Raw genomic sequence first — 25,167 nt, forward strand, 5'->3', positions numbered from 1 at the left:
GAGCAAACTAAGAAGAATATATTGGATCTCATAAAAAGGAACCAATGCAGGAAAACCTTAAGGGGAAAAAAGAGACCTAGAGTGATAGCCTAAAGAGCAACCAGTGTCTGAAGCAGAGATCTGGGTGAAAGATCTCCAGGAAATAGAATTGATAGGTATCTGATATACTTGAATATTTTAAGGAGAAAGATTGATATTCAAATGAGAGATAATGTGAAAAATTAATAGCAGGAAATGGAAAATTCTGCAAGTACAAAACAACAATGATCATCTCTAGGAAATATGTTTTTCAAGAAAGGAAATGCAATCATACTACACTACTGTGTATTTTGAAGACATCTTAGCAAAATGAATACTAAGTACTAGATTAACTTAAAAAAAAGAAAAACCTGTGACAATTGTATTGGGAAAATAGGAGAAAGGGAATGTGTAGTGTTTGTATATGTGTTTGTTAGTTGGAAAGTAAGAAAGTTAAATCCTTTTTTATTATAGCAAGAAGGGATTAAATATAAAACTGAATATCAAGATATAGTAGTATAAACATATTATTTAGAAAGATTGAGATCAATTCTAGAGGAAGCCACTCTGTAGGAGACTGGTGGTTGAAGAAACTAGTTTTTTTGTTATAACCTTTAGTTCACCTTTGATTTTTAAATTTGACAATAATTAAAATAAATTTACAAAAGAAAGTGAAAAGTGAATATCTTTCTAACTATCCACCAATATTCTCACAAATAAATTTTCAAAAGGTGTTAAAATTTGTATTCATTTTCATGCAGGTTATTGCATTGTGTTTGAATTATAAGACAAGATCTATTTACTATTATCAGCAAAAATGAACATAAGAAAATATTAGCCAAAAAGTACTGTATTTAAAGAAAATAAAATAGTGCAAACACAATGATATTATTGGAGCCCAATGTCAATCACAAAATGATCTGTTTCATTTTGCCATAAGCACAGTAATAGAGAAATATTTCTTTTTAAATGCTGTGATTTAGAACTAGATGACATGGCTTTTTAACATGAGTAAATAGGGTGTTAGAATAAAGTTGGAAGTGCAGCTATGACTTGTTACTTACAAGAAGGAAATAGACAGGTGATTAGGATCATGAGATGCAGGCTCTAAAATATACTTGGAGAAAAATCAAAATTTCAGTTTTCTAGAATGAGAAATAACAAATCCTTGTACACTTGAAAAGATCAAAGCCTCAAATCTATTATATAGAAATGGGTACTAAATTAAAACTAGCTGTTTATTAACATAAAAAAGAATGAAAACCACTGTAAAAACATAGACATACAGTACTTGAAAATCGAAAATACAGTTAGTTTTATTGCATAAAAACTAGTTTAAAACTAAACTAAAATTTGGCTGGCTAGTTAGCTCACCTGGTTAGAGCAAGGTGTTATAACACTAAGGTGAAAAATTCGGATTCCCCAACAGGCCAGCCACCAAAAAACAAAACAACCCCAACTAAACTAATATTGATTTGGTTGTATAACACAACAAAAGTACATAAAATATGAACAGGGTTTTTACTGAAAATTAAATCCAAAGCTATTTGGAGTAGTGGGATTTTCTTCACTATTCCTCCCAGGACCCGGTACCTGGATACTAGGCATAATCGGCTTCAGGAACTTGAACTCGCTGGTCCCTGACTCTCCCATCAGACACACCTCATACTGGTAGCTCTGGGACAGGGTCCCCGTACCGCTGACGTCCATCAGGTGGCCCGGAAAGCGACCCCCAGGCACCGAGCAGCGGCCCTCCGACACCGCCCCGCGCCTCCTGCACAGCCGCACCGCGACCAACAGGAGCACCGAGGACAGGAAGAGCGAGGTGACCGAGGCCAACGCGATGACCAAGTAGACGGTGAGCGAGTCGGCCTGCGCCTGCTCCGGCGCCGCTTCCGGCAGCGGCAGGTAGGGCTGCGAGAAGCCGTCCACCAGCAGCACGTGCAGCGTGACGGTGGCCGACAGCGGCGGCTCGCCATTGTCCTTGACCAGCACCAGCAGTCTGTGCCTGGCCGCGTCGCGCTCGCTCAGCAGCCGGGCCGTGCGCACCTCGCCGTTGTGCGCCCACACGCCGAACAGCCCGGGCTCCGTGGCCTTGAGCAGCTGGTACGACAGCCAGGCGTTCTGGCCCGAGTCGCCGTCCACCGCCACCACCTTGGTCACCAGGTAGCCCGCCTCGGCCTGCCTGGGCAGCAGCTCGGTGCAGGGCGCAGAGCCGTTCTGCAGCGGGTACAGCACGAAGGGCGCGTTGTCGTTGTCGTCCAGCAGCACCACGCGCACCAGCGCGTCGCTGCTCAGCGCGGGGGAGCCTCTGTCTGCCGCGCCCACGCGGAACTCGAACGCCCGCAGGGCCTCGTAGTCCAGCGAGCGCAGGGCGAACAGGTGTCCGCTGTCCGCGTTGATGGACACCAGGGAGGCGAGGGCCAGCTGCGGGTCATGGGTGGGCAGCAGCGAGTAGGTGACCTGGGCGTTGGCGCCCGAGTCTCTGTCTGTGGCGCTGACGCTGCCGATGTGCAGGGCGGGGCTGTTGTTCTCGCGGACGAACAGGGTGTAGGAGGTTTGTGTGAAGGCGGGGGCGTTGTCGTTGACGTCGGAGACCTGCACGGTTATGCTGTGCTCGGTTTTGAGCCTGGGCGTCCCCAAGTCGGTGACGGTGATGGTGATGTTGTATTCAGCTCGGGTCTCTCTGTCCAGTGCTCCTTCTGACATTAGGATGTAAAAATTGTCCACAGAGTGTTTCAGAAGGAAAGGCAGATTATCCTGAATATAACAAACCATCTTTCCATTTTCTCCAGAGTCTCTGTCTTTAATCCTAAAAACAGCCAGTACTGCCTCAGGAGAGTTCTCAGCAATGTAGTTTGAAAGTGATGACACCATCAGTTCTGGGGCATTATCATTGGTGTCTAGTACCTCGACTAAAACCGTACATCTTGCAGAAAGGCCCCCTCCATCGATTGCCTGTATATTTATTTTGTAAGACTTCACTAACTCATAATCAACCAGTGCTCTGAGAACGATTTCCCCGGAAAAATGATTGATTTGAAAAGTTGTTTGAATATCTTCAGAAGCATCAAAAAATGAATAGGATACTTCTGCATTGACTCCCAAGTCTATATCTCCTGCTGAGACTTTAACAATAAGAGACCCTACTGGGCTGTTCTCTGGAGTCCGAGTCTCATAGAGCGCCTGGGCAAACTGCGGGGGATTGTCATTGATGTCCAACACCACAATGCGAATAGTGGCTGTTCCAGACCTGGGTGGAGACCCACCGTCCAGCGCTGTGAGTGTTAAACTGAGCTCCTGCTGCTCCTCCCGATCCAGTGCTTTGTTCAGCACTAGCTCTGGATATATCATGCCTTCATCACTGTCACAAATTTTAATATGGAAAAAAGAGTTGGGGTTGATGGTGTAATTTTGGATACCATTATGTCCTCCATCTGAATCCTGTGCTCTTTCTAGTCGAAATGCTGTCCCTTCAGCTGTATTTTCTAGTATTTTTAAGACCATTTCTTTGTCCCGAAACACTGGTGAGTGATCATTTATATCCTTGACTCTCAGCTGAGCCCGGTAAATCTGAAGGGGGTTATCCAATAAAATTTGGAAATACAGCATACAGGGCTCTACGGGACCACACAGCTTCTCCCGGTCCAATTTCTCGTTGGTGAGCAGATCCCCAGTATGAGAATCCAGGAGCAAGTGTTGCTTGTTATCATCAGAAACCACCCTGGTTCCCCTTGCAGCTAGCTCCCCCTCCTCTAGACCCAGATCTTTTGCCAGATTGACCAAAAACGATCCTCTTTCTGTTTCCTCTGTCACCGAATAATGTCCAAATCCAGGTCCCGCTAAGGACACTCCCCAAAACAGAAAGAGAAATAGGACTTGCCTTTGTCTTGGGAAGCAAAACCCTCTGGCCTCCATAGCTTCTTCTTTCATCAGTATCAGTCAGAACCACAGAGCCCGGCGTAAACCGCAGTTCCAAATCCCAGACCCATGCAGTGTACTGGAGGGGGGACTTAGGGCTTTTTTCCCCTTTCCCAGTCTTGAGCAGCTGCAGCTTTTCTTCCCAGCCCATCTGTCCAGATCTTCCTTTGTTAGTGACTTCAGCAGCATTCGCACTTCAATTTTTTCCGTCTATTTAGCCTGCAGCGCCACCGCGTGGCTTCCAACAAACTCAGATGACTGTCTCCAATTTGTGTGTATACTTGCAAAAATTTTCCTTTAGTGGCTTATTTAAAATTTTCCCTTCTTTTATTTGTTTTGTAAAAAATAATGTTGAGATAGAGAACCATTTAAGTTGTTGAGATTCTTCACTGCTTCATGGGAAAAGTTAAAATATTTCTAGCAGTAACTGTTTACCTCACTGTGCTAGATTTAGCTGTACACTAAGCCTTTCACCTCTGATACAACTCCCATGCAACCAGAGGGAAAATTGTGGGTGCCTTCTGAGATCAGCAAAAAAGTAGATTTTGCTCTTCCAGAAACATTGGGCGGACAAGCATCAAAAACTTACAAAAAAATTTGCTTCACACATTCTTCAACAAATTGCGTCAAAATCTCATTACATTGCCCAAACAAAATCATCAGTCTATAATCCAGAACCAAGCATTTAAGCTGTCCCTCCTCAGTGCCCCCATGAAAACTTCTGCATATAAATATGATTATTCTGTAAATATTACTGCTTTCTGCTTCATACTACCCTGTCTTTTCTCTATGTGTGAGCAAATTGAAGACAGGAATTATGTCTTAGACATCTTTGGTTGACAAATCAGTCATTCACTAAATGCTTGTTGTATTAAGGCATGCATAAACAAACTCGAGTGAATAGGACATAAAACAATATTTAGTGCCTTTCATTCCCTACCATTTGAAAATTGTTTTCTTTCATTTACTGATACTCGGTAATTTCTGTTCCCTTTCTTTCATTTGTCTTTGTTTTTCTTCTATTAACTTTAAAACAACTTGCAAAGTTAAAGAAGGGACTGACCTTTACTTTAAGGTCCTCCTGAACTGAAATACAGTAGGAGCTAATTTCTCTGAACCAAATAAAGAACAGACCAAACTAACATATATATTAACACTATTGAAAGTAAGAACAGCTTTGTAATATCTACCTCACACAGAATTTTATTCAAAGGCCTAATATCTAGAAAGAAGCTCTATTTTTCCCATGAAAGGCAAGGGATATAGATTAAACCTGGGGATGTTTTACAGGGAAAATCCAGATATTGCCACAAAGCCACTCCGTTGAATATAAAAGCCATATCATAAAAACCTCTACTTGAGGACATCTACTTCTTCTTTCAACTGAATGGAACTGTGTTGTTACCCATTAAAAACTTAACAGGGGCCTATAATTTGTTTCATGCAGAATTAAAAGCAAAAAGTTATTAAATATTTCTACATGATGCTATCGAAAGCTTAAACTTTGCCTTTTTATCTCCAAACTTAAACACATTTATACACACTTAATGTTGTACAATGGCTTTCCTTCTTATTTTTCAGATAAGGTTGATTAGATATTTATTATATCATTTATAACAGATTACTATATTTCAAATAGGAAGATATCAATACAGGGAAAATAAAAAATTTTAAAGAAAGTAACAGTTTAAGAAAAATGTTATAATAAAAATAGAGGATAACAAACTAACAAAAACACTAGTTTTAAAATGAAAATACAAGAAAAAATAGTAAATAGTACACATACTTATCACATGCAGCAGATTATTTTAATAACTGAAAAAGTTCTAGGAAAGGGAGAGCTAACAAAAATACTGTAGAGATAAGGAATATAAGTAAATAAAGACATCTATAAATTGGAAGAAACTTTAAAAAACTTACATCATTCTTTAAAGATAAACCCTATTTCATTCATTAGGACTCTCTGAGGCACACCTAATCGTGGTAAAAATGAGAAGGAAACTTACGGATGTGAGTCAGATGTAAAATGAGAAATAGAAGATCAATTAAGCAGACAAAAATAGTAACTTATTGGTGGTGCTGAGCATAAACAGTTTATTTAATTAACAAGAACAATATTATGAGGTGAATATCTTTATTAAATGAGTCCCTATCAATAATTAACTTCAAAGCTATGGTGAAAGGTAGGAGTTTCCTCTATTTCTTTCCCAGCGCCCAGGGGTGGGAGGCTGGGGATAACTGGCTTCAGGAACTTGAACTCGCTGGTCCCTGACTCTCCCATCAGACATACCTCATACTGGTAGCTCTGGGACAGGGTCCCCGTACCGCTGACGTCCACCAGGTGGCCCGGAAAGCGGCCCCCAGGCACCGAGCAGCGGCCCTCCGACGCCGCCCCGCGCCTCCTGCACAGCCGCACCGCGACCAACAGGAGCACCGAGGACAGGAAGAGCGAGGTGACCGAGGCCAACGCGATGACCAAGTAGACGGTGAGCGAGTCGGCCTGCGCCTGCTCCGGCGCCGCTTCCGGCAGCGGCAGGTAGGGCTGCGAGAAGCCGTCCACCAGCAGCACGTGCAGCGTGACGGTGGCCGACAGCGGCGGCTCGCCATTGTCCTTGACCAGCACCAGCAGTCTGTGCCTGGCCGCGTCGCGCTCGCTCAGCAGCCGGGCCGTGCGCACCTCGCCGTTGTGCGCCCACACGCCGAACAGCCCGGGCTCCGTGGCCTTGAGCAGCTGGTACGACAGCCAGGCGTTCTGGCCCGAGTCGCCGTCCACCGCCACCACCTTGGTCACCAGGTAGCCCGCCTCGGCCTGCCTGGGCAGCAGCTCGGTGCAGGGCGCAGAGCCGTTCTGCAGCGGGTACAGCACGAAGGGCGCGTTGTCGTTGTCGTCCAGCAGCACCACGCGCACCAGCGCGTCGCTGCTCAGCGCGGGGGAGCCTCTGTCTGCCGCGCCCACGCGGAACTCGAACGCCCGCAGGGCCTCGTAGTCCAGCGAGCGCAGGGCGAACAGGTGTCCGCTGTCCGCGTTGATGGACACCAGGGAGGCGAGGGCCAGCTGCGGGTCATGGGTGGGCAGCAGCGAGTAGGTGACCTGGGCGTTGGCGCCCGAGTCTCTGTCTGTGGCGCTGACGCTGCCGATGTGCAGGGCGGGGCTGTTGTTCTCGCGGACGAACAGGGTGTAGGAGGTTTGTGTGAAGGCGGGGGCGTTGTCGTTGACGTCGGAGACCTGCACGGTTATGCTGTGCTCGGTTTTGAGCCTGGGCGTCCCCAAGTCGGTGACGGTGATGGTGATGTTGTACTCGGCTCTTGCTTCTCTGTCTAGTGCACTCTCTGTTATTAAGGTATAAAAGTTCTTGACCGAATATTTTAGAAGAAAAGGAAGGTCTTCCTGGATGGAGGTAACGGTCTTCCCGTTGTTCCCAGAGTCAGGATCTGAAACACTGAAAACAGCAACTACAATCTCAGGGGAGTTCTCTGGGATGGGGCTGGAGAGTGCAGACATTGTCACTTCTGGGGGATTATCATTCACATCCCCCACCTGCAGAAGAAGAGTGCACTTTCCTGAAAGACCTCCCCCATCCGTGGCCTTGACGTCCACTTCATAAGACTGAACTGTTTCAAAATCTACTTGTTTTCTCAGCCGAATTTCTCCTGTCATAGGATTTACCTCCAAAGTTTCGCTAATATCTTTCGAAGGCTGAAAGAGTGTGTATGATATTTTACCATTGGCTCCGCTGTCTAAATCGCTGGCAGAAACAGTGACAACCAGGGAGCCTACCGGGCTGTTTTCAGGAATCTGCACCGTGTAGATCAGCCGCTCAAACTCAGGGGCGTTATCATTGATGTCCATCACTTCAATGAGGACCTGGACAGTCCCAGACCGGGGTGGAGAGCCGCCATCCAGCGCCGTCAGGGTTAATCTTAGCTCGGGCTCCTCCTCCCGATCCAGTTCTTTATCCATCACCAGCTCAGGGTATTTTGTGCCATCCTTGCGTTCGCGAGTTAGAACGCGGAAATGGGAGTTGGGACCGATCCTATAGTTCTGAACATTATTGTTTTCTACGTCCATATCCAGAGCATTATTCAGAGGAAACGCATTTCCTAGAGGACTGTTTTCCGGTATTTTTAGAATCATTTCTCTTTCAGTGAACACGGGAGAATGGTCATTTATGTCTCTCACTCTCAGTTCAGCCTGAAATATCTCTAAAGGTTTTTCCATTAACACTTGGAAATGTAGTATACAAGGCTCAGTAGGACCGCATAGCTCCTCTCGATCTAATTTCTCATTTATGAGCAAATCTCCAGTTTGAACCTTGAGCTGCAAATGCTCTTTTTTCCCCTGGGAAATGATCCGGGCCCCGCGGGTGGACATCTCCGTGAATCCCAACCCTAGGTCTTTTCCTAGATTTGCCACAAAGGAGCCTCTCTCCATTTCTTCCACTACCCAATAGGGCCCCAACTCGGCGCTCGCCCCAGACATGCTCAGGAAAACAAAGAAAATTAGGACTTGCCTTTGTCTCAGATTGCACATCCATCTGGTCTCCATTGCTTTTTCCTGAAGAGTTGGTTCACAGGAGCTTCATGTATGCCCCGGATCCTGGGAGTACGGTCTTGCAGTCCTGAATGTCAGAACTAAACCGCTAAATATAGGTTTGTAGATTGTCACACTCCCTTCTGCTGTGGCTGAGAAAGCTATTCTTTTGCTTCCAGGTGCTACGAAACAGGCTGGATACTGGAGCTGCGTAGGCAATTCTGTTTTCCATCATCTTAACCTGCAGCGCCACCACGCGTTCTCACTGAGTCTTATATTTTCTGGTTTAACACTGAAGGCAAAATTCTTCTAACTGTACCGAGTATGCTATGTAATATAAAACACTAAGTTCTATTTTCATGTGGTTTTTGAATGTACAGACAACTCTGTGGTGTCGCATAGGGAGGGAGAACAGAGAGCAAACTGTCACGTTATTGACTGTATAATGCTGTCGAGGTGTTAATAATGAAATAAAATAATTCAATTAACATTTAAGCTGAGCAGATTATACACTTAGGAGAAAAATGTTTCTGAAGTAATATGGGAGCCGTTTCACAAGTACATCTTTTCCACAGTACATACTAGAGAATTACAAGTGAGTGGGCACTACAAAATTGCAATCAGTGGCAGTTCTAGAGTGTATTTAATCAATGCTTTATTGCAAAATGATTATTTCCTTTTCTTTCCAACACCTAAACTTGAGAACTGTGAGTTTTCACAGTTTTCAAATTATTGGAAAATTACTTCCCAAATAGGCATATCTCAAAGTTGGGCCTGCCACAAATTTGGATTCCTTTTTTTTTCTTTTAAATCATAATAAGAATAATTTTTTAGTCTTTAAAAAACACCTTTAATAAGATATAATTCACCTACCAAACAATGTACCAAACAGGCTATGTATGTGTAAATTCAGTTTATTTAAAGTGTGCAATTCAGTGGATTTTAATATATTCACAGAGTTGTACATTAATTATCACAGTAAATTTTAGAGCATTTTCATCACCTCAGAAAGAAATCCTATATCCTTTGTCATCTCTCTATTCTCTCATCTCTCCACCCTCTACCCTAAGAACCATTAATCTACTTTTGTCCCTACAGTGTTCTTTATTATTCTAGAATTTTATATGAATGGAATATAATATGTGGACATTGTGATCAGCTTCTTTCACTTAGCATAATGTTTCAAGGTTCATCGAAATTGTAGCATGTATCAGTACTTCATTTCTTCTTATGGTTGAATAATATTCTGTTGTATAATTACATCACATTTTGATGATCCATTCATCTGATGATGGACATTTGGATATTATAAATAATGCTGCTATGAATATTTATGTACAAGTGTTTGTATGGACATATGTTTTCATTTCTGTAGGTGTGGAATTGCTGGATCATATGGTATTTTTGTTTAATTGTTTGAGAAATTGCCAGACTGTTTTCCAAAATGGCTGTACCATTTTACATTCCCACCAGCAGTGTATCAGGGTTCCATTTTTTACACATCCTCCCAACACTTGTTGTGATCTGACTTTTTGGTTCTAGCCATCCTAGTGAGTATGAAGTGATATCTTGTGATTTTGATTTTTATTTCCCTGATGATACTGATGTCGAACATTTTCTTATGTGCTTATTGGCTATTTGTATATCTTTTTGGAGAAATGTTTATTCTAGTCTTTGCTTATGTTTTAATTGGGTTATTTGGCTTTTTATAATTGAGTGTTGAGTTCTATATATATTCTGGATACAAATCCCTTATCAAATTTGAATCCTTTTGTCCAGGTTTTCCATTTCCATAATTTGAATTGAATTTCAGTAAAGATTCATGAACTTTTTCAGTTCAATGTTTTTATAGTGATTTTTGGAAGCTTGTTAATTATCTTCTCTTGAATTCAAATGTCTAATCAATGAGGCCTAAACTCCTGCTTTGAATGCCCTCCTTTGACCACAGGTGGTACTGCTAGACTGGATAATTTTCTTCTAAGCAGCCAACCTGTGGTAGATAGAATAATGCTCACTCAAAGATATCCCAAAATCTGTACATATGTTATCTTACATGGCAAAAGTTCTTTACAAGTGTGATTAAATTAAGGCCATTACGAAGAAATTATCTTGTACTCTCTCTCTGGGTGAGACAGAACCTTCCCTGTCTATGGTCAGAGGAGACTTGACTGTTAAAGAACAGTCAGATGGCTGGCTTTGAAGAACCAAGTAATGTGGGCAGCATCTAGAGGCTGGAAAAGGCAAAGAAATGGATCTCCTCAAGAGCCACCAGAATGGAATGCATCCCTCCTGTCACCTTGATTTTAGCTCTGTTAGACCCATATTGGACTTTAATCTACATACTGCAAGGTAATATATTTTTTATTGCTTCAAGAAACTAAGTTTGTGGTAATTTTTTTTCAGCAGCAATAGAAAACTAATGTATAACACAAGCATGGGTTCTCAAGCACCCAGCAGCTGAGTCCACAAAAATTTATCACTTCTACAAGAATAGTATTATCACAGCAAATGCTGAAGGATGTCAGATTCAGCTCTGATGAGTCATTCTTTTAGAATAAAGTTACTTGACCCCCACACATATTTTTTTCAGAATAATTTTTAAGAGAAGTTTACAAAGACATGTGTTTATTTTTTAACAGAAAATAACTGGAGCCCATCATTCCCTACTAAATTTCCAGAATTTCTAAGTTATTTAGTGATAAAAAAATTCCTTCACAAACATTACCTATACTTTTCTGAAATTAGTTATTTCATTTAGAATTAATACTAGAATAGCAACTGCTTTCAAACAAATGGTATGCTAAAATACAGTATATTTAATCTGAATAAAGGACTTACAAAAATGTATGTAATAAAGCAAGTTTCAACTTCCCACAGAAGACAAATCATAATTATAAATATATCTATTAGGGTTAACAGAAAAGGACTAAAAAAAGAACATGAGAAATTCAAGAAATGCAACCACAGGGTAACTCTACTCCCTATTTAGGGTGCTCATTTCTGCAATAATGAATGTGACACATTGAGAGTGTACAGGAATATAATGAGGCTGATTCACATGAAGATCAACTGTGATGTCTGACCCAACTTACTTAGGTCAGTACATCTAGAAGAACTTTGGCCCCATACCAGCCAGCTGTCAACAAACAAACAACAACAAAACCAAGAAGAACAGCAAAGAACTTTGGGTTTATTGATCTAGAGTGGTACAGTCATCAGTATAGAAAGAAATACAAACTATAGACTGAAAGTTCTATTTCTACATGAGAGTTTAGTGTATAGGAGTAAGAATAATAGATGGATTTTACTTCCTTAGTTAGGAAAACAGGGCTACCAGTTAATGCCTGCCAATAGAGCATATTGGTTAAAAACTGAGGCATTAGATTTGGGTAGACATAGATTACATTTCGATTTTTTCCTTTTATTACTGCAGAATTATGAGCAAGTTACTTAATCTTTCTACACCTCAGTTTTCTCATATGTAAAAAAGGGGATAATATGCCAATCTTCTTAGGTTTTGGAAAAAGATTTAAAAGCCAATGAATGTAAAGCACTTTGTGTACTACATTTAACTACATTAGAAATCAAGAAATAAAAGCTGAAAAAGATCAGTCAGATCAAACTGCACAGTCAAATTTTACTGTTAAAGAATTATGATTACATTCCACTGGTGGAAGCATAAAAACTAAAATCATGGTGGCTTACATGGGATAGAAGTTCCTTTATTTCTTAAGCAAAAAAATGTTCAGAAGTAAGCAGTGCAGGGATGACATGATGACTCCATGGTCACCAGGGACCCCAGTGTCTTTTGAGTTTATTCTGTACTGATTGTCTTAGTCCATTGTTTCCATTATCAGGTTCTAACATTGCTGTTTTTGTACCAGGCATGAAATACACATTTCAGGCAGCAAGAAGCAGTTAAAGAAGGAAAAAATGGGACCCCTTCCTAGATGAGTCAACTCTCCTTAAACAGTCTTCTTGAAGGTCTCCTACAAATATGTATACACATCTCATGGGCTACAATCTAGTCATATGTCAGGTTCCAGCTGCCAAAGAGGCTGTGACAATGTATTCTTTTAACTAAGCAGACTAAAGCCCTAAATGAAATTTCGGATTTGTTATTGAAGAAAATATAAATGAATATTGGGTGGCCACTGCAGTTTCTGTCACACATGGGTCAATGTTTCTCAAGGAGGAAAAGCCAATTTTATTATCATGCACTTCATTACACTAGATAAATGTGATGAAGGTTTCTCCTCTTTTAACACCAGAGAAAGTAAATGAAAAACAATTTAAAATAATTATAACTAATACTGACATATTTTTAAGGAAGCACAATTATGTAACATTTTAAGAGAAAACAGCATCAAAGAAGATTAGTGTATGAGGGCAGAATAAAGCAAGAGCCACACCTCACTAAACCAGTTCTCTTGCTTTCCTGACTAGACTTCAGTGTGTTAGTGCATTACTGCTCTGTATATACCTAATAATTTAGGAATTAATAAGAAAACCTACAAGGAACTAAAATTGATTATATAGGGTTAATTTTCCACTGTTTCCCCTCCTTATACATTCCTAAGCTGTTGCAGAAAAAGAATTTATACAAATACTGACCTCATTACTTTTTGAGAGGCAAGAAGTAGGACCATTCGGATTGGTATAGTCATGCAAAGAGATGAGATACCATTTTTCAAATATAGTGACAACATGAGAAAGCCTGCAGTCAAGTTTAGGGTAATTTAAAAATTCCCAATAGGCTGACAGAAAAAAACATCACGTCGAATTTATCCTAAAAAATTAAAATGTGGAATATAAAAACCAATTATTTTAACTGAAGGCTGAAACCAAAGTCATTCCTAAACTTGGAGTTTTCTTCCACTTCTGGCTCAGGGGAATGGCCCTGGAAATTAGACATAATCGGCTTCAGGAACTTGAACTCGCTGGTCCCTGACTCTCCCATCAGACACACCTCATACTGGTACCTCTGGGACAGGGTCCCCGTACCGCTGACGTCCATCAGGTGGCCCGGAAAGCGGCCCCCAGGCACCGAGCAGCGACCCTCCGACACCGCCCCGCGCCTCCTGCACAGCCGCACCGCAACCAACAGGAGCACCGAGGACAGGAAGAGCGAGGTGACCGAGGCCAACGCGATGACCAAGTAGACGGTGAGCGAGTCGGCCTGCGCCTGCTCCGGCGCCGCTTCCGGCAGCGGCAGGTAGGGCTGCGAGAAGCCGTCCACCAGCAGCACGTGCAGCGTGACGGTGGCCGACAGCGGCGGCTCGCCATTGTCCTTGACCAGCACCAGCAGTCTGTGCCTGGCCGCGTCGCGCTCGCTCAGCAGCCGGGCCGTGCGCACCTCGCCGTTGTGCGCCCACACGCCGAACAGCCCGGGCTCCGTGGCCTTGAGCAGCTGGTACGACAGCCAGGCGTTCTGGCCCGAGTCGCCGTCCACCGCCACCACCTTGGTCACCAGGTAGCCCGCCTCGGCCTGCCTGGGCAGCAGCTCGGTGCAGGGCGCAGAGCCGTTCTGCAGCGGGTACAGCACGAAGGGCGCGTTGTCGTTGTCGTCCAGCAGCACCACGCGCACCAGCGCGTCGCTGCTCAGCGCGGGGGAGCCTCTGTCTGCCGCGCCCACGCGGAACTCGAACGCCCGCAGGGCCTCGTAGTCCAGCGAGCGCAGGGCGAACAGGTGTCCGCTGTCCGCGTTGATGGACACCAGGGAGGCGAGGGCCAGCTGCGGGTCATGGGTGGGCAGCAGCGAGTAGGTGACCTGGGCGTTGGCGCCCGAGTCTCTGTCTGTGGCGCTGACGCTGCCGATGTGCAGGGCGGGGCTGTTGTTCTCGCGGACGAACAGGGTGTAGGAGGTTTGTGTGAAGGCGGGGGCGTTGTCGTTGACGTCGGACACCTGCACGGTTATGCTGTGCTCGGTTTTGAGCCTGGGCGTCCCCAAGTCGGTGACGGTGATGGTGATGTTGTACTCGGCTCTGATCTCTCTGTCGAGCGCTCCTTCTGTTAGAAGGGTGTAAAAGTTTTCCACGGAAGATTTCAGGAAGAAGGGTAGATTGTCCTGAATGGAGCAACTTATTTTCCCGTTTTCTTCCGAATCAAGGTCTGAAACACTGAAAACTGCAACCACAGTCTCAGGCGAGTTCTCAGGGATTGGACTGGTAAACGAAGACATGGTAACTTCTGGGGCGTGGTCGTTCACATCCATGACTTCAGTCAGAACGATGCATTTTCCAGAAAAGCTCCCAGCATCTCTCGCCTCGATATTGACTTCATAAGACTGAATTGTTTCAAAATCAAGTTGTTTTTTCAGCCTAATTTCTCCTGTCGAGGGATTGATCTCAAAGGTTTTGCTAACCTCATCTGAAGCCTGGAAAAGTGAATAGGAAATCTCTCCATTGACTCCGATGTCTACATCCGTAGCAGAGACTGTGACTATCAGGAAACCTATCGGGCTATCCTCAGGGATCCGCACCCTATAGAAAGGCTGCTCAAATTCAGGGGCATTATCGTTGACGTCCACGACTTCGATGTAGACCTGCGTGGCGCCAGACCGGGGCGGGGAGCCGCCGTCCTGTGCTGTGAGAGTTAACCTGAGCTCGGGTTCCTCCTCGCGGTCCAGCGCTTTGTCCAGCACCAACTCGGGATATTTCCTGCCATCGCTGCGTTTGCGGGTGAGCACTCGAAAATAGGAGTTCGGACTGATCACATAGTTCTCAATATTATTTCGGCCTACATCCAAGTCCTGAGCGTTCTTTAGAGGAAAGGTAGTCCCGGGAGGACTGCTCTCCGATACTTTTAGCAACATTTCTTTGTCCAGGAACACCGGAGAGTGGTCATTTATGTCTATTACTTGTAGCTCAGCTTGAAAAAACTCTAAGGGACTCACTAGCAACACCTGGAAACGTAGCACACATGGCTCTGTTTGACCGCACAGTTCCTCGCGGTCCAGTTTTTGATTTAGCAACAAATCCCCGGTCTCCTGATCGAGCTGCAAATGTAGTTTGTTCCCTTTGGAAATGACCCTAACCCCCCGCCTGGAGAGTTCCCTCTGCTCCAGACCCAGGTCCTTTGCTAAACTGGTTACAAAGGAGCTGCCCTCAGTTTCCTCCACCACAGAATAGCGCCTAGGTTCCGCATTGCCCGCCAGAGATAAGCCCAAGAGGAGAAAGAAAAAAAGGACTTGCCTTTGTCTGCAAGTGAGTTTCCCGCCGGCCTCCATTGTTCTTGCTTGGTACAGCTACCTGCGAGGATGGCTCTGCTGAACTGTAAAATCTCCGATATCTGAGACTGTGGTTATTCCACGAGATACCTCCGAAATATTCCGGTGAGTAGTCCCTTTCAGAGGACCCAGTCGTCCTTTCTGTGGTGTCCAAGCTTCCCGTGTGCTTCCAGGACCTGCTGGTAAGCTTTGCCAGTGAATGGAGCCGCAGCTGCAGTTCCTGTTTGTCCCTTCTTATCCTGCAGCGCCACCACGCGTCCTCACAGGATCTTACATTTTGTGGGATGAAAATTGAAGCAATATTCCTAACTCTGCCATTACGTACCACCAGACTATGTAAAGTTACATCATCTCTACTATCGCCAGACTTTGTTGGGCAGACAACTGCCTGAAGGTCACACAAGAGAAATGACATTAGTGGGGACTCTTCCAATAATGCTGAGTTTGGGGGCAAAAAGAAAATATATAGGTAACAATCTGGCTGTGAAGAAAGAATATATGCAGAAAAACAAAAACATGTAAAATTGGGGTAACATAGAAAGCTTTCAGAATTATATACTTTTATTGCCATAAGCAATAGGAATAATTCGTAGCTGTGAATCTTGGACAAATTATTTAACCTCTCTCTGCCTTAGTTTCCTCATCTGCAAGGTGAGGATAATAACAGTACGACCACATAGGATTGTTGTGAATTCCCCACCCTACAAATGAGGAAACTGATGCAGAGGATATTAACCTTTTAAATAAACTATGTATATACGGCAATTTGATGCCACCATGTAGCTGAGTCTGCATGAATCCATTGCCATAACTAGAAAACACCTCAAAATTCACATGGTAGAAGAATGCATGAGCAGGACTATCTCAGGTAGAAGTTATCATGTCAAATGATGAAGGTGACTGAACAGGGAAAAGCTGGAGAATTTGTCTAAATAGAGGTATAATCTGTGACAGCAGTGGTAGTTCTGTATCTCAGAAGGATGTCTTTTTTTTTTTTTTTTTTTTTTTTGGTTACCTCCACTTCTCACAGCATCTGTTTTTAAAAATCTTTTAATTAAAAAAAATTTAAACCCCATAAAAGGATAGTATGATGAACCCCCATGTACTTATCACTAGCTTCAACAAGTATCAATATTTTGTCATGATTCTTTAACCCTCCAACATTTTTACATCCTAGGCAAACTGAATTTTCATCCAAAAATACATTATACCTTTCTGTTAATGACTTTTTAAAATTTCTTAACGATAATGCCATTATCATACCTAAGAAATTAAGTTGGGCTTGCCAGTTAGCTCAGTTGGTTACAGCACAGCCTTGAAACAACAAGGTCAAGGGTCTGGGTGCCCATACCAGCCAGCCATCAAAAAAGAAGCGGGAGGAGGAGAAATTAAGTTATTTAATATCCACCTACATTCAGATATCTGCACTTCTTTCAAAGTCATTGTTGTTTGAATTAAGATCCACGACATATTGCATTTGGGGGAGAGAGGATGGGGGGCTGGCTGGTACGGGGAATCAAACCCCAGACCTTGGTGTTAATCAGCGACACCCTCTAACCAACTGAGCTAATGAGCCAGTCCCACACATGGTGTTTGGCTGGTAGGTCTCTTATGTTCTTCCGTCCTCCCATTTATTTGTCCACAAAAACTGGATAATTTTATTCTGAGACTATGAAAACAATTAAAAAATTTATCAGTGTATGTTTTTTGTCAACTGTACCCCATTAGTGATATACAGTAATAGTACTATTTTCAGAGTTGCTGGCACTAGTTTATAATATTTTCAGAACACAGCTAGGCAAAATTTATCTAGATTTTTTAAAAGAAAAAGTAATTCCAAATTATTACAGCAAACTGTCTCCTTAACTCCCAAGAATTTCTAAGAAATTTAATGAACATTTATGTTTCTATTTGATATTTCACTCTTAAAAACTATTCTTTTTCTTAGATTTTCCTGATTCTGTGCTGCAGTATATTAAGTGGAAACTTTTAAACTTTCTAATTATATCAGGAATATGTATTACAAGTGGAGGTATGGATGACTATAGAAAAATTACTCCAATGTGAGGAAAATAATAAGCTAATGAAGCAATCAAAATTATAGAATATTCCTCGTTATGACCATTAATTATTTCTGTCAAATGAAAGTCATATGTTCAGAAAACAAGGAGAAAGTGCAGTTTGATCTTTCAATTTTTTTTTTTACTTGAGATTTGGTCAAATAAAAGCTTTAAAAATAATAGTTAAATAATTGATTCAGAAAAGCTGGATTATTGTTTATAAGAAAATAAAACTTTTGACCAATACCTAATTATTTCTAAATATAAAAAGACTGAACAGGATTATGAATATGAGAAAAATTATTCTTTTAATTAGGGAGAAACTTGCCAGGTGATATCTAATGACAGAAAAGAGTATAGCATCAGAGCAAGGTCACAGACACAAAGTCAGACATATCTGGGAGAGATGTTCTGCACTGCCATTTATTAGTTGGTGACCTTAGTGAACTTACTGAATCTCTATGAATATCTATTTGTTCATTTATAAAATACCTCTCCTCATAGTTTTTTTAAAATATTAAAAGTGTTAAAATGGTGCATGATGCATAGTAAGTGCTAAAAAAAAAAGCTTAAAAAGATACTCTACAATATGTGCTTCTCAAACTTAGGGTAGTTATACTCTTGTACAGCATTCTAATCAACTCAAAAAATGAAAGTAGCAATAAAAATGGAAGACATTGGAAAGCAATTTAAAACATCTCAAATAAGATTTATCATTTATTTATATTAATTTTTTTAAGATGACCAGTAAGAGGATCTTAACCCTTGGCTTGGTGTTGTCAGCACCATGCTCTCCCAAGTGAGCAAACCGGCCATCCCTATACAGGGATCCGAACCGGTGGCCTTGGTGTTATCAGCACCGCACTCTCCCAAGTGAGCCACGGGCCAGCCCTTCAGATAAGATTTATCATTTAACAGACTGCACATTAAGCACAATTGTTTGAAATAAAAATGAATTATTAGCTCAATTGGCTGCAGCATGGTGTTATAACACCAGGGTCAAGGGTTTGGATTCCTGTACTGACCAGCCACCAAAAAAAAAAAGTGTTTGAAATAATGTAAAACACTCCTCAACAGATATCTCAGGATAATTTTCCAATTAGGAATATACTCACGGATTCGAGATTTTATTTTTCATTAATTATCAGAAGCTCAAATTATTCTTAAATGAAGGATTTTCTTCCACTTCCCTTACTGTGCTGTGGGGTAGGAGGCTGGGGATAACCGGCTTCAGGAACTTGAACTCATTTGTCCCTGAGCCTCCCATCAGACACACCTCATACTGGTAGCTCTGGGACAGGGTCCCCGTACCGCTGACGTCCATCAGGTGGCCCGGAAAGCGGCCCCCAGGCACCGAGCAGCGGCCCTCCGACGCCGCCCCGCGCCTCCTGCACAGCCGCACCGCGACCAACAGGAGCACCGAGGACAGGAAGAGCGAGGTGACCGAGGCCAACGCGATGACCAAGTAGACGGTGAGCGAGTCGGCCTGCGCCTGCTCCGGCGCCGCTTCCGGCAGCGGCAGGTAGGGCTGCGAGAAGCCGTCCACCAGCAGCACGTGCAGCGTGACGGTGGCCGACAGCGGCGGCTCGCCATTGTCCTTGACCAGCACCAGCAGTCTGTGCCTGGCCGCGTCGCGCTCGCTCAGCAGCCGGGCCGTGCGCACCTCGCCGTTGTGCGCCCACACGCCGAACAGCCCGGGCTCCGTGGCCTTGAGCAGCTGGTACGACAGCCAGGCGTTCTGGCCCGAGTCGCCGTCCACCGCCACCACCTTGGTCACCAGGTAGCCCGCCTCGGCCTGCCTGGGCAGCAGCTCGGTGCAGGGCGCAGAGCCGTTCTGCAGCGGGTACAGCACGAAGGGCGCGTTGTCGTTGTCGTCCAGCAGCACCACGCGCACCAGCGCGTCGCTGCTCAGCGCGGGGGAGCCTCTGTCTGCCGCGCCCACGCGGAACTCGAACGCCCGCAGGGCCTCGTAGTCCAGCGAGCGCAGGGCGAACAGGTGTCCGCTGTCCGCGTTGATGGACACCAGGGAGGCGAGGGCCAGCTGCGGGTCATGGGTGGGCAGCATGTGTTCCTCTCTCGATCCAACGGTTTATCTGTTGTTAGTGTATAGAAATTGTCTACAGATGGCTTCAGGACGAAGGGGAGGTCGTCTTGGATGGAGCATATCATCTTTCCATTATTCCCTGAATCTCTGTCTCTGATCCTAAATACAGCAACGACTGTCTCTGGAGAGTTTTCTGCAATTGGGCTAGTAAGTGATGACAGGAGCAGCTCTGGTGTATTATCATTTATATCTGTTACCTCAACCACTACTGTACATTTTCCAGAAAGCCCTCCGCCGTCTTTGGCCTGAATAGTCAATGTGTAAGTTTGAATTGCCTCATAGTTCAATTCGTCTTTTAGATGAAGATTGCCGGATGTTGAGTTGATTTGAAACGTTTTGAGAATTCTTTCAGTGGCATAAAAAATTGCATAGACTATTTCCCCATTACTTCCGATATCTGAATCTCTAGCTGACACGGCGACAACCAGGGAGCCAACGGGGCTGTTCTCGGGCACCTGCACCTTGTAGAGCGACTGCAGAAATTCAGGGGCATTGTCATTTATGTCTACGACCAGGATGCGTACCAGGGCGGTCCCGGATCTGGGCGGAGAGCCGCCATCCAAGGCCGTGAGAGTTAAACTGAGCTCAGGTATTTCCTCGCGATCCAGCATTCGATCCAGTACCAGCTCGGGATAGATATTCCCCTCCCCGCTGTCATGGACATTGATATGGAAATAGGCATTGGGGCTGATGGTATAGTTACTCAGGCTGTTGGCTCCAACATCTGAATCCTGTGCACTTTCTAGGAGAAATGCCGCTCCAGGAGTGGCACTTTCTAGTATTTTCAGGGGAATCTCTCTGTCTAGAAATGCTGGAGAATGGTCGTTGATGTCTCTGACCCATAGTTCAGCATGGAAAATCTGAAAAGGCTTTTCCAATAACAACTGGAAAGGCAGCACACAGGGCTCTGTGGGGCCGCACAATTCCTCTCGATCCAATTTCTCATTTAGAAGTAAATCGCCAGTAAACGGATTGAGCAGTAAAAATCGTATGTTCTCGTCTGAAACAATTCTAGGTCCTCGGGCTGACAGTTCCCCCACGCCCAACCCCAGGTCATTTGCTAGGTTGGCCAGAAAGGTGCCTCTGTCTGTTTCCTCCACTGCAAAATACCGAAGCGGTTTCGCGCCAGCCCAAGACATTCCCAGCAATACACAGAGAAATAGGACTTGCCTTTTCTGCTCAACACGGTCCACTCTGGCCTCCATTATTCGTTTGATCAGTCTTCCAAAACCACTTCCACTCGGCTCAAGTAGCTCTCGGAAATGGCAGGAACCGAATCTCCAGAAACGAGCTGGATAATGGCAATGCTTGTGGGGAGGGATCCTCACCTTTCCCCGACTCCTGTTACCACGGTTTCTTTTCCTGTATTTTTTTGGTCAGATTTCCTTCTTACACCAGAATCTGTAACATCCTTTGTGCGGGAATTTTTTTTCTCTTTTTAGCCAGCAGCGCCACCTTGCGTTTTGTGAATGTTATTCCCGTTCTCAAGAATAGAACAAGATGGTGGATTAAAGGAATTCAACAGAATTAATTTTCCCCCAGTATCGTTGCTGTTTCTTTCCATCCTTTTCCTCAAATGGTCACAGTAATGCTAGTAAGTATTAGCTTATATTGTTTTCCCCTCTGGTAATCTGAATTCGTATATTAAAAAAAAATCTGTTGTTTTCTTAGATCTAGAGGCATGGAATTAAACCCTGGCTCCCCACCAAAATCCTAAGAATAACTTCTATTTTAAACGTTGATAGTAGAGAATATATAGGAAAATTAAGCCTCCATCAAAAAGTCAACAGATATTGGTTGAGGATCTTTTATTTATTTGTAGACGACTTAATAACGATGATCATACAGCAGAATAACTGGTCTTTTTTTTTTCTTGTGAATTAAACAATTCTTCAACTTCCAAAATCTATCTTCTGCACCCATGATATTTTCTGGCACACTTTCTGTCCCCATCCTTTACTCTTTACCTGCTTTAGGTATTCTATGTATATTAGTGTTCATATATAATGTCAGTGGTTAAGATCTCCAATATCCAATGAATACTCAAAATTAGTGGTAGTAAGTAGGTCAATTTTGCATTTGTGGAAGTGCTTCTAGTGTTTAATCTTTAACTATGATGTTTGATCTCAATATGGGTTAAATACTCCTATTTTGGATCAAGAAAGTTTTCTTTTTCTTTATTCTTTTATCTTTTAAGTAATTTTTGACATCTGTTAAATTTATTCTTTTATTCTTTAGCTTTTTAATTCTTGACTCCTTGATATAAATGATATTTAACCATGACGTCTTGTTGCTTTAACACAGAGATAGATTTGTTGTTCAACATGATTGTAGAATTTTTCTGGCCTGTGTTGTTCTGTGTGTGTGTTTAACTTCTATTGTTTTGGTATTAAACTATAATCCTGGCCTCACAGAATGGGTTAAGAAGCTTTCCATCTATTTTTATACAAAATGGTTTTTATAATTATATTATCTGTTTCTACATGCTTAATTACAACTTGCCTTTTAAACTGTTTGGGTTTGGTGGCTTCACTGGTGGTAGATCTATGACTACCTTTGGTTACTGCCTTTATTACCTTTGGCTATTAATTTGTTCAGGTTTTGCTTCTTTTTCACATTATTCATATTTTATTTTAAAACCTATTAATTTTATCTATTTGGCAAATTTGTTGGTATTATGTTTTCATTGTATTATTTACTTTTAGTTATATCCCCATTCTTATTAGTAATGTTGACTATTTTATCTCCTTTTTATTCTTGGTGAGATTTGCAAGAGCCCTATCTTACTGATATTTTTAAATGCTTTTTTTTTTCAAAATAATATATGACGTTGTTTCAAAATCAAATAGCACTAAGAGGTTCATAATAAATTTTAGAATAAAATACAATGGTTTTCCGCCTTTTCCCATATCATAACTTTTCCTAGTTTCCCTCCCAAGAAGCAGACATTTAAGAACTTTTAGTTAGCTCTTCTGCCACAAATATGTATTTTGATTAATTAATTTTAGACATTACCAATTGATTCATTATTATGTTGGATTAAATTTTAGCCCTTTCATGGCCTTCTTTCACTTGCAATATATTGTGAACATTGTTGTGTACTAATTGTATTTTTCTTTTTAACTTTTTTGAAGTTAATAATTGCCTTGCTTTTTTCTTTATTTTTATCCCTATCACTTATTCTTCCCACACTTCCAATTGCCTCTCAGTACAATTTTCCACATAGTCATTCCCTTCCCTCCTGAGATGCCAACTTTCCTTTAAATTGTGTGGTTGCTATCTATCCCTGCTGTATGGCTATCATCCTGGAACTTCCCTTTGCTTTCATTCTTGGAATTCTCTTCACCTTTGATTGGATTTCCTATTTCTGGGACTTTGTATCTTCCACTCTTCTGGTTTACTCTACAGCTTTAATAGATCACATTCTCCAATAGATTCATTTGATTGAAAAGATGATACAATGTCAGGGGGCTTGCTGATGATATCCTTCAAAATGCCTGTCCCCAAAGTCACACACCTCCAAACTGGACTAGTTTATGCCTAAGACATGGTTGTCATCCTGGGACATTCTTCAGTATCATCTGGAGATTCAATTCACTTCTGAGCTCTTTGGGATCTTCTCTTTTCTATTTCTTCTGTCTTTCTCTCTCTTGGATTACTTTCTCACTTTGATAAATATCTTCCAGTAGTTTCCAGAGAAGGGTGTGTAAGAGTTAGATTTTTTTGTGATCTGAGGGGTCCTAAAATATCTTTATTCTGCTCTCAAACTTATTTAGAAGTTTGACTGAGTATGGAGTTTTAGATTGAAAATAACTTTTCTTCAGAATTTTTATGTGTTATATCAATGAGCTACCTAAACCAATGTGTTTGCTAAGAAGTCTGAAGCTGACCTTACTTTTTACCCTCAATATGCAATGTGTATTTTTATTTCTTGTTTAGTGTCCTTTCTTGAAAAGTTATTTTCATGAAGTACTTCATGGCACTTGAATATCTCATTGGCTATAACTTAGTTACAAGACCACACCTGTCTGAAAGAGAGGTTGAGAAAAATAATCCATAGCCAGCATTTCTACATGGCCAGTTAAAAAATGGAGGTCTATTAGTAATAAATAACATGAGAACACATATTTGAGGGAAATTAACAGTCTATGTCATAGCCACTCAGGTCGGACCTATAGCCCCAACTGCCCACTAGAAGCAGAAGGGGTCAAATAAGATACTCGATTCAGATTGATTATTAGTGGAGCACATGACTGTATCTCTCCATACTGGTGTTGTACTTTGTAACCAAAAGAAATCTTGTTCCCCTGAAAGTTTAGCCTGAAAAGCAATAGAGTAATGAGTTCAATTGCTAGGACAAGGCCCTTTGAACCAATGATGCTTCCCGAGTGTGCTATTGGCATGTGTCATTCATTTCTACCTCATTTTATAAACTTTTAAAAAAATTCAGGGTCTGAAAGGCTTAAAATGCCATTTTCTAGACACCTTTGAATTATTATTCTGGATGTACATTGGGTTTTACCAAATGAGATTCCTTCATGTGAACCTTAGAAGACAGGCATAGGTCATCTTCGCACTGCTGCTGGGGAACTGGGGGCTATGGTGGCATCCGGACACTCTGTTCCATTGTGTAGTCATCAGCTTTGGAGGTGGGAGAGGACATTTTAAGAGCAACAGTTTTGGTAGTAGCAGTAGTATCAGCATCCTGATTTCTGTACTGTGGTTATGGTCGTATGCCTTCAGAACCCGGAGTTCAGTGTTGACATTCTCACATCTTCTTGCCCAGTTATTCAAGTGATTTATAAGCATCTAAGTTCTTGTGTCAAATATCTTTTTCTGGTTAGATATACATAGAGTAGTTTCTGGTTTTTGTCCTGAACTCTGAATAATTCACCCAATCTCAAAATTTCATACCTGTACTCAAATTATAAGGAATAGCAGCTTCTCAATTAGAGTTTGTGGGAAAAAATAGGTGTAAAACATAAAACCATCAAGCATAAGGCACTATTTTCTTAAGCTAAAACATCTTAGTTTAAGAATAAGGAAGAATAAAAATTGTCAGGTGTACTTCTGAGGGACTAAGGATAAAAGCATTTGATAAATTTAATATATATGGATTTTTAAAAAATAAACATGGTCCAAAGCTGAATGAAAGATAGTTTCTTTCTGCCTTAATGTGTAATATAATAAGTCAAAATTATTTTAAAAAATTAATTATCTATGAACTAATAAGAAAAGGACTCAACACTACATCACACATTTTAAAAGATGAACGCTTGCTCACATTCTAAATAATAAATTGTTA

At 42.3% G+C, this 25,167-nt stretch overlaps 4 protein-coding genes across 4 annotated transcripts; all 4 read right to left on the minus strand.

Annotated features, from left to right (window-relative positions):
* Nucleotides 1-1,402: 1,402 nt before the first annotated feature.
* Nucleotides 1,403-3,936, minus strand: LOC103587905 (protocadherin beta-9). Its single transcript, XM_008569467.1, has one exon. It carries the CDS (start codon nt 3,934-3,936, stop codon nt 1,540-1,542), a length of 2,397 nt encoding a protein of 798 aa, XP_008567689.1. The 3' UTR covers nt 1,403-1,539.
* Nucleotides 3,937-5,977: 2,041 nt separating this feature from the next.
* On the minus strand, nt 5,978-8,485 carry LOC103587906 (protocadherin beta-16). The gene has a single exon (XM_008569469.1). It carries the CDS (start codon nt 8,483-8,485, stop codon nt 6,092-6,094), a length of 2,394 nt encoding a protein of 797 aa, XP_008567691.1. The 3' UTR covers nt 5,978-6,091.
* Nucleotides 8,486-11,633: 3,148 nt separating this feature from the next.
* LOC103587907 (protocadherin beta-8) lies at nt 11,634-15,942 on the minus strand. Its single transcript, XM_008569470.1, has one exon. The coding sequence runs from the start codon at nt 15,696-15,698 to the stop codon at nt 13,293-13,295; it is 2,406 nt and encodes an 801-aa protein (XP_008567692.1). The 5' UTR covers nt 15,699-15,942; the 3' UTR covers nt 11,634-13,292.
* A 2,872-nt stretch (nt 15,943-18,814) lies between these two features.
* PCDHB7 (protocadherin beta 7) lies at nt 18,815-21,067 on the minus strand. Its single transcript, XM_008569471.1, is given in 2 exon segments — nt 18,815-19,831; nt 19,834-21,067. Coding segments are annotated over 2 exon segments (2,163 nt in total). The 3' UTR covers nt 18,815-18,902.
* Between the last annotated feature and the right edge of the window lie 4,100 nt (nt 21,068-25,167).

This window comes from Galeopterus variegatus, unplaced genomic scaffold (genome assembly GCF_000696425.1).
Source record: "Galeopterus variegatus unplaced genomic scaffold, G_variegatus-3.0.2 Scaffold502, whole genome shotgun sequence".
NCBI classification, from domain to species: domain Eukaryota; kingdom Metazoa; phylum Chordata; class Mammalia; order Dermoptera; family Cynocephalidae; genus Galeopterus; species Galeopterus variegatus.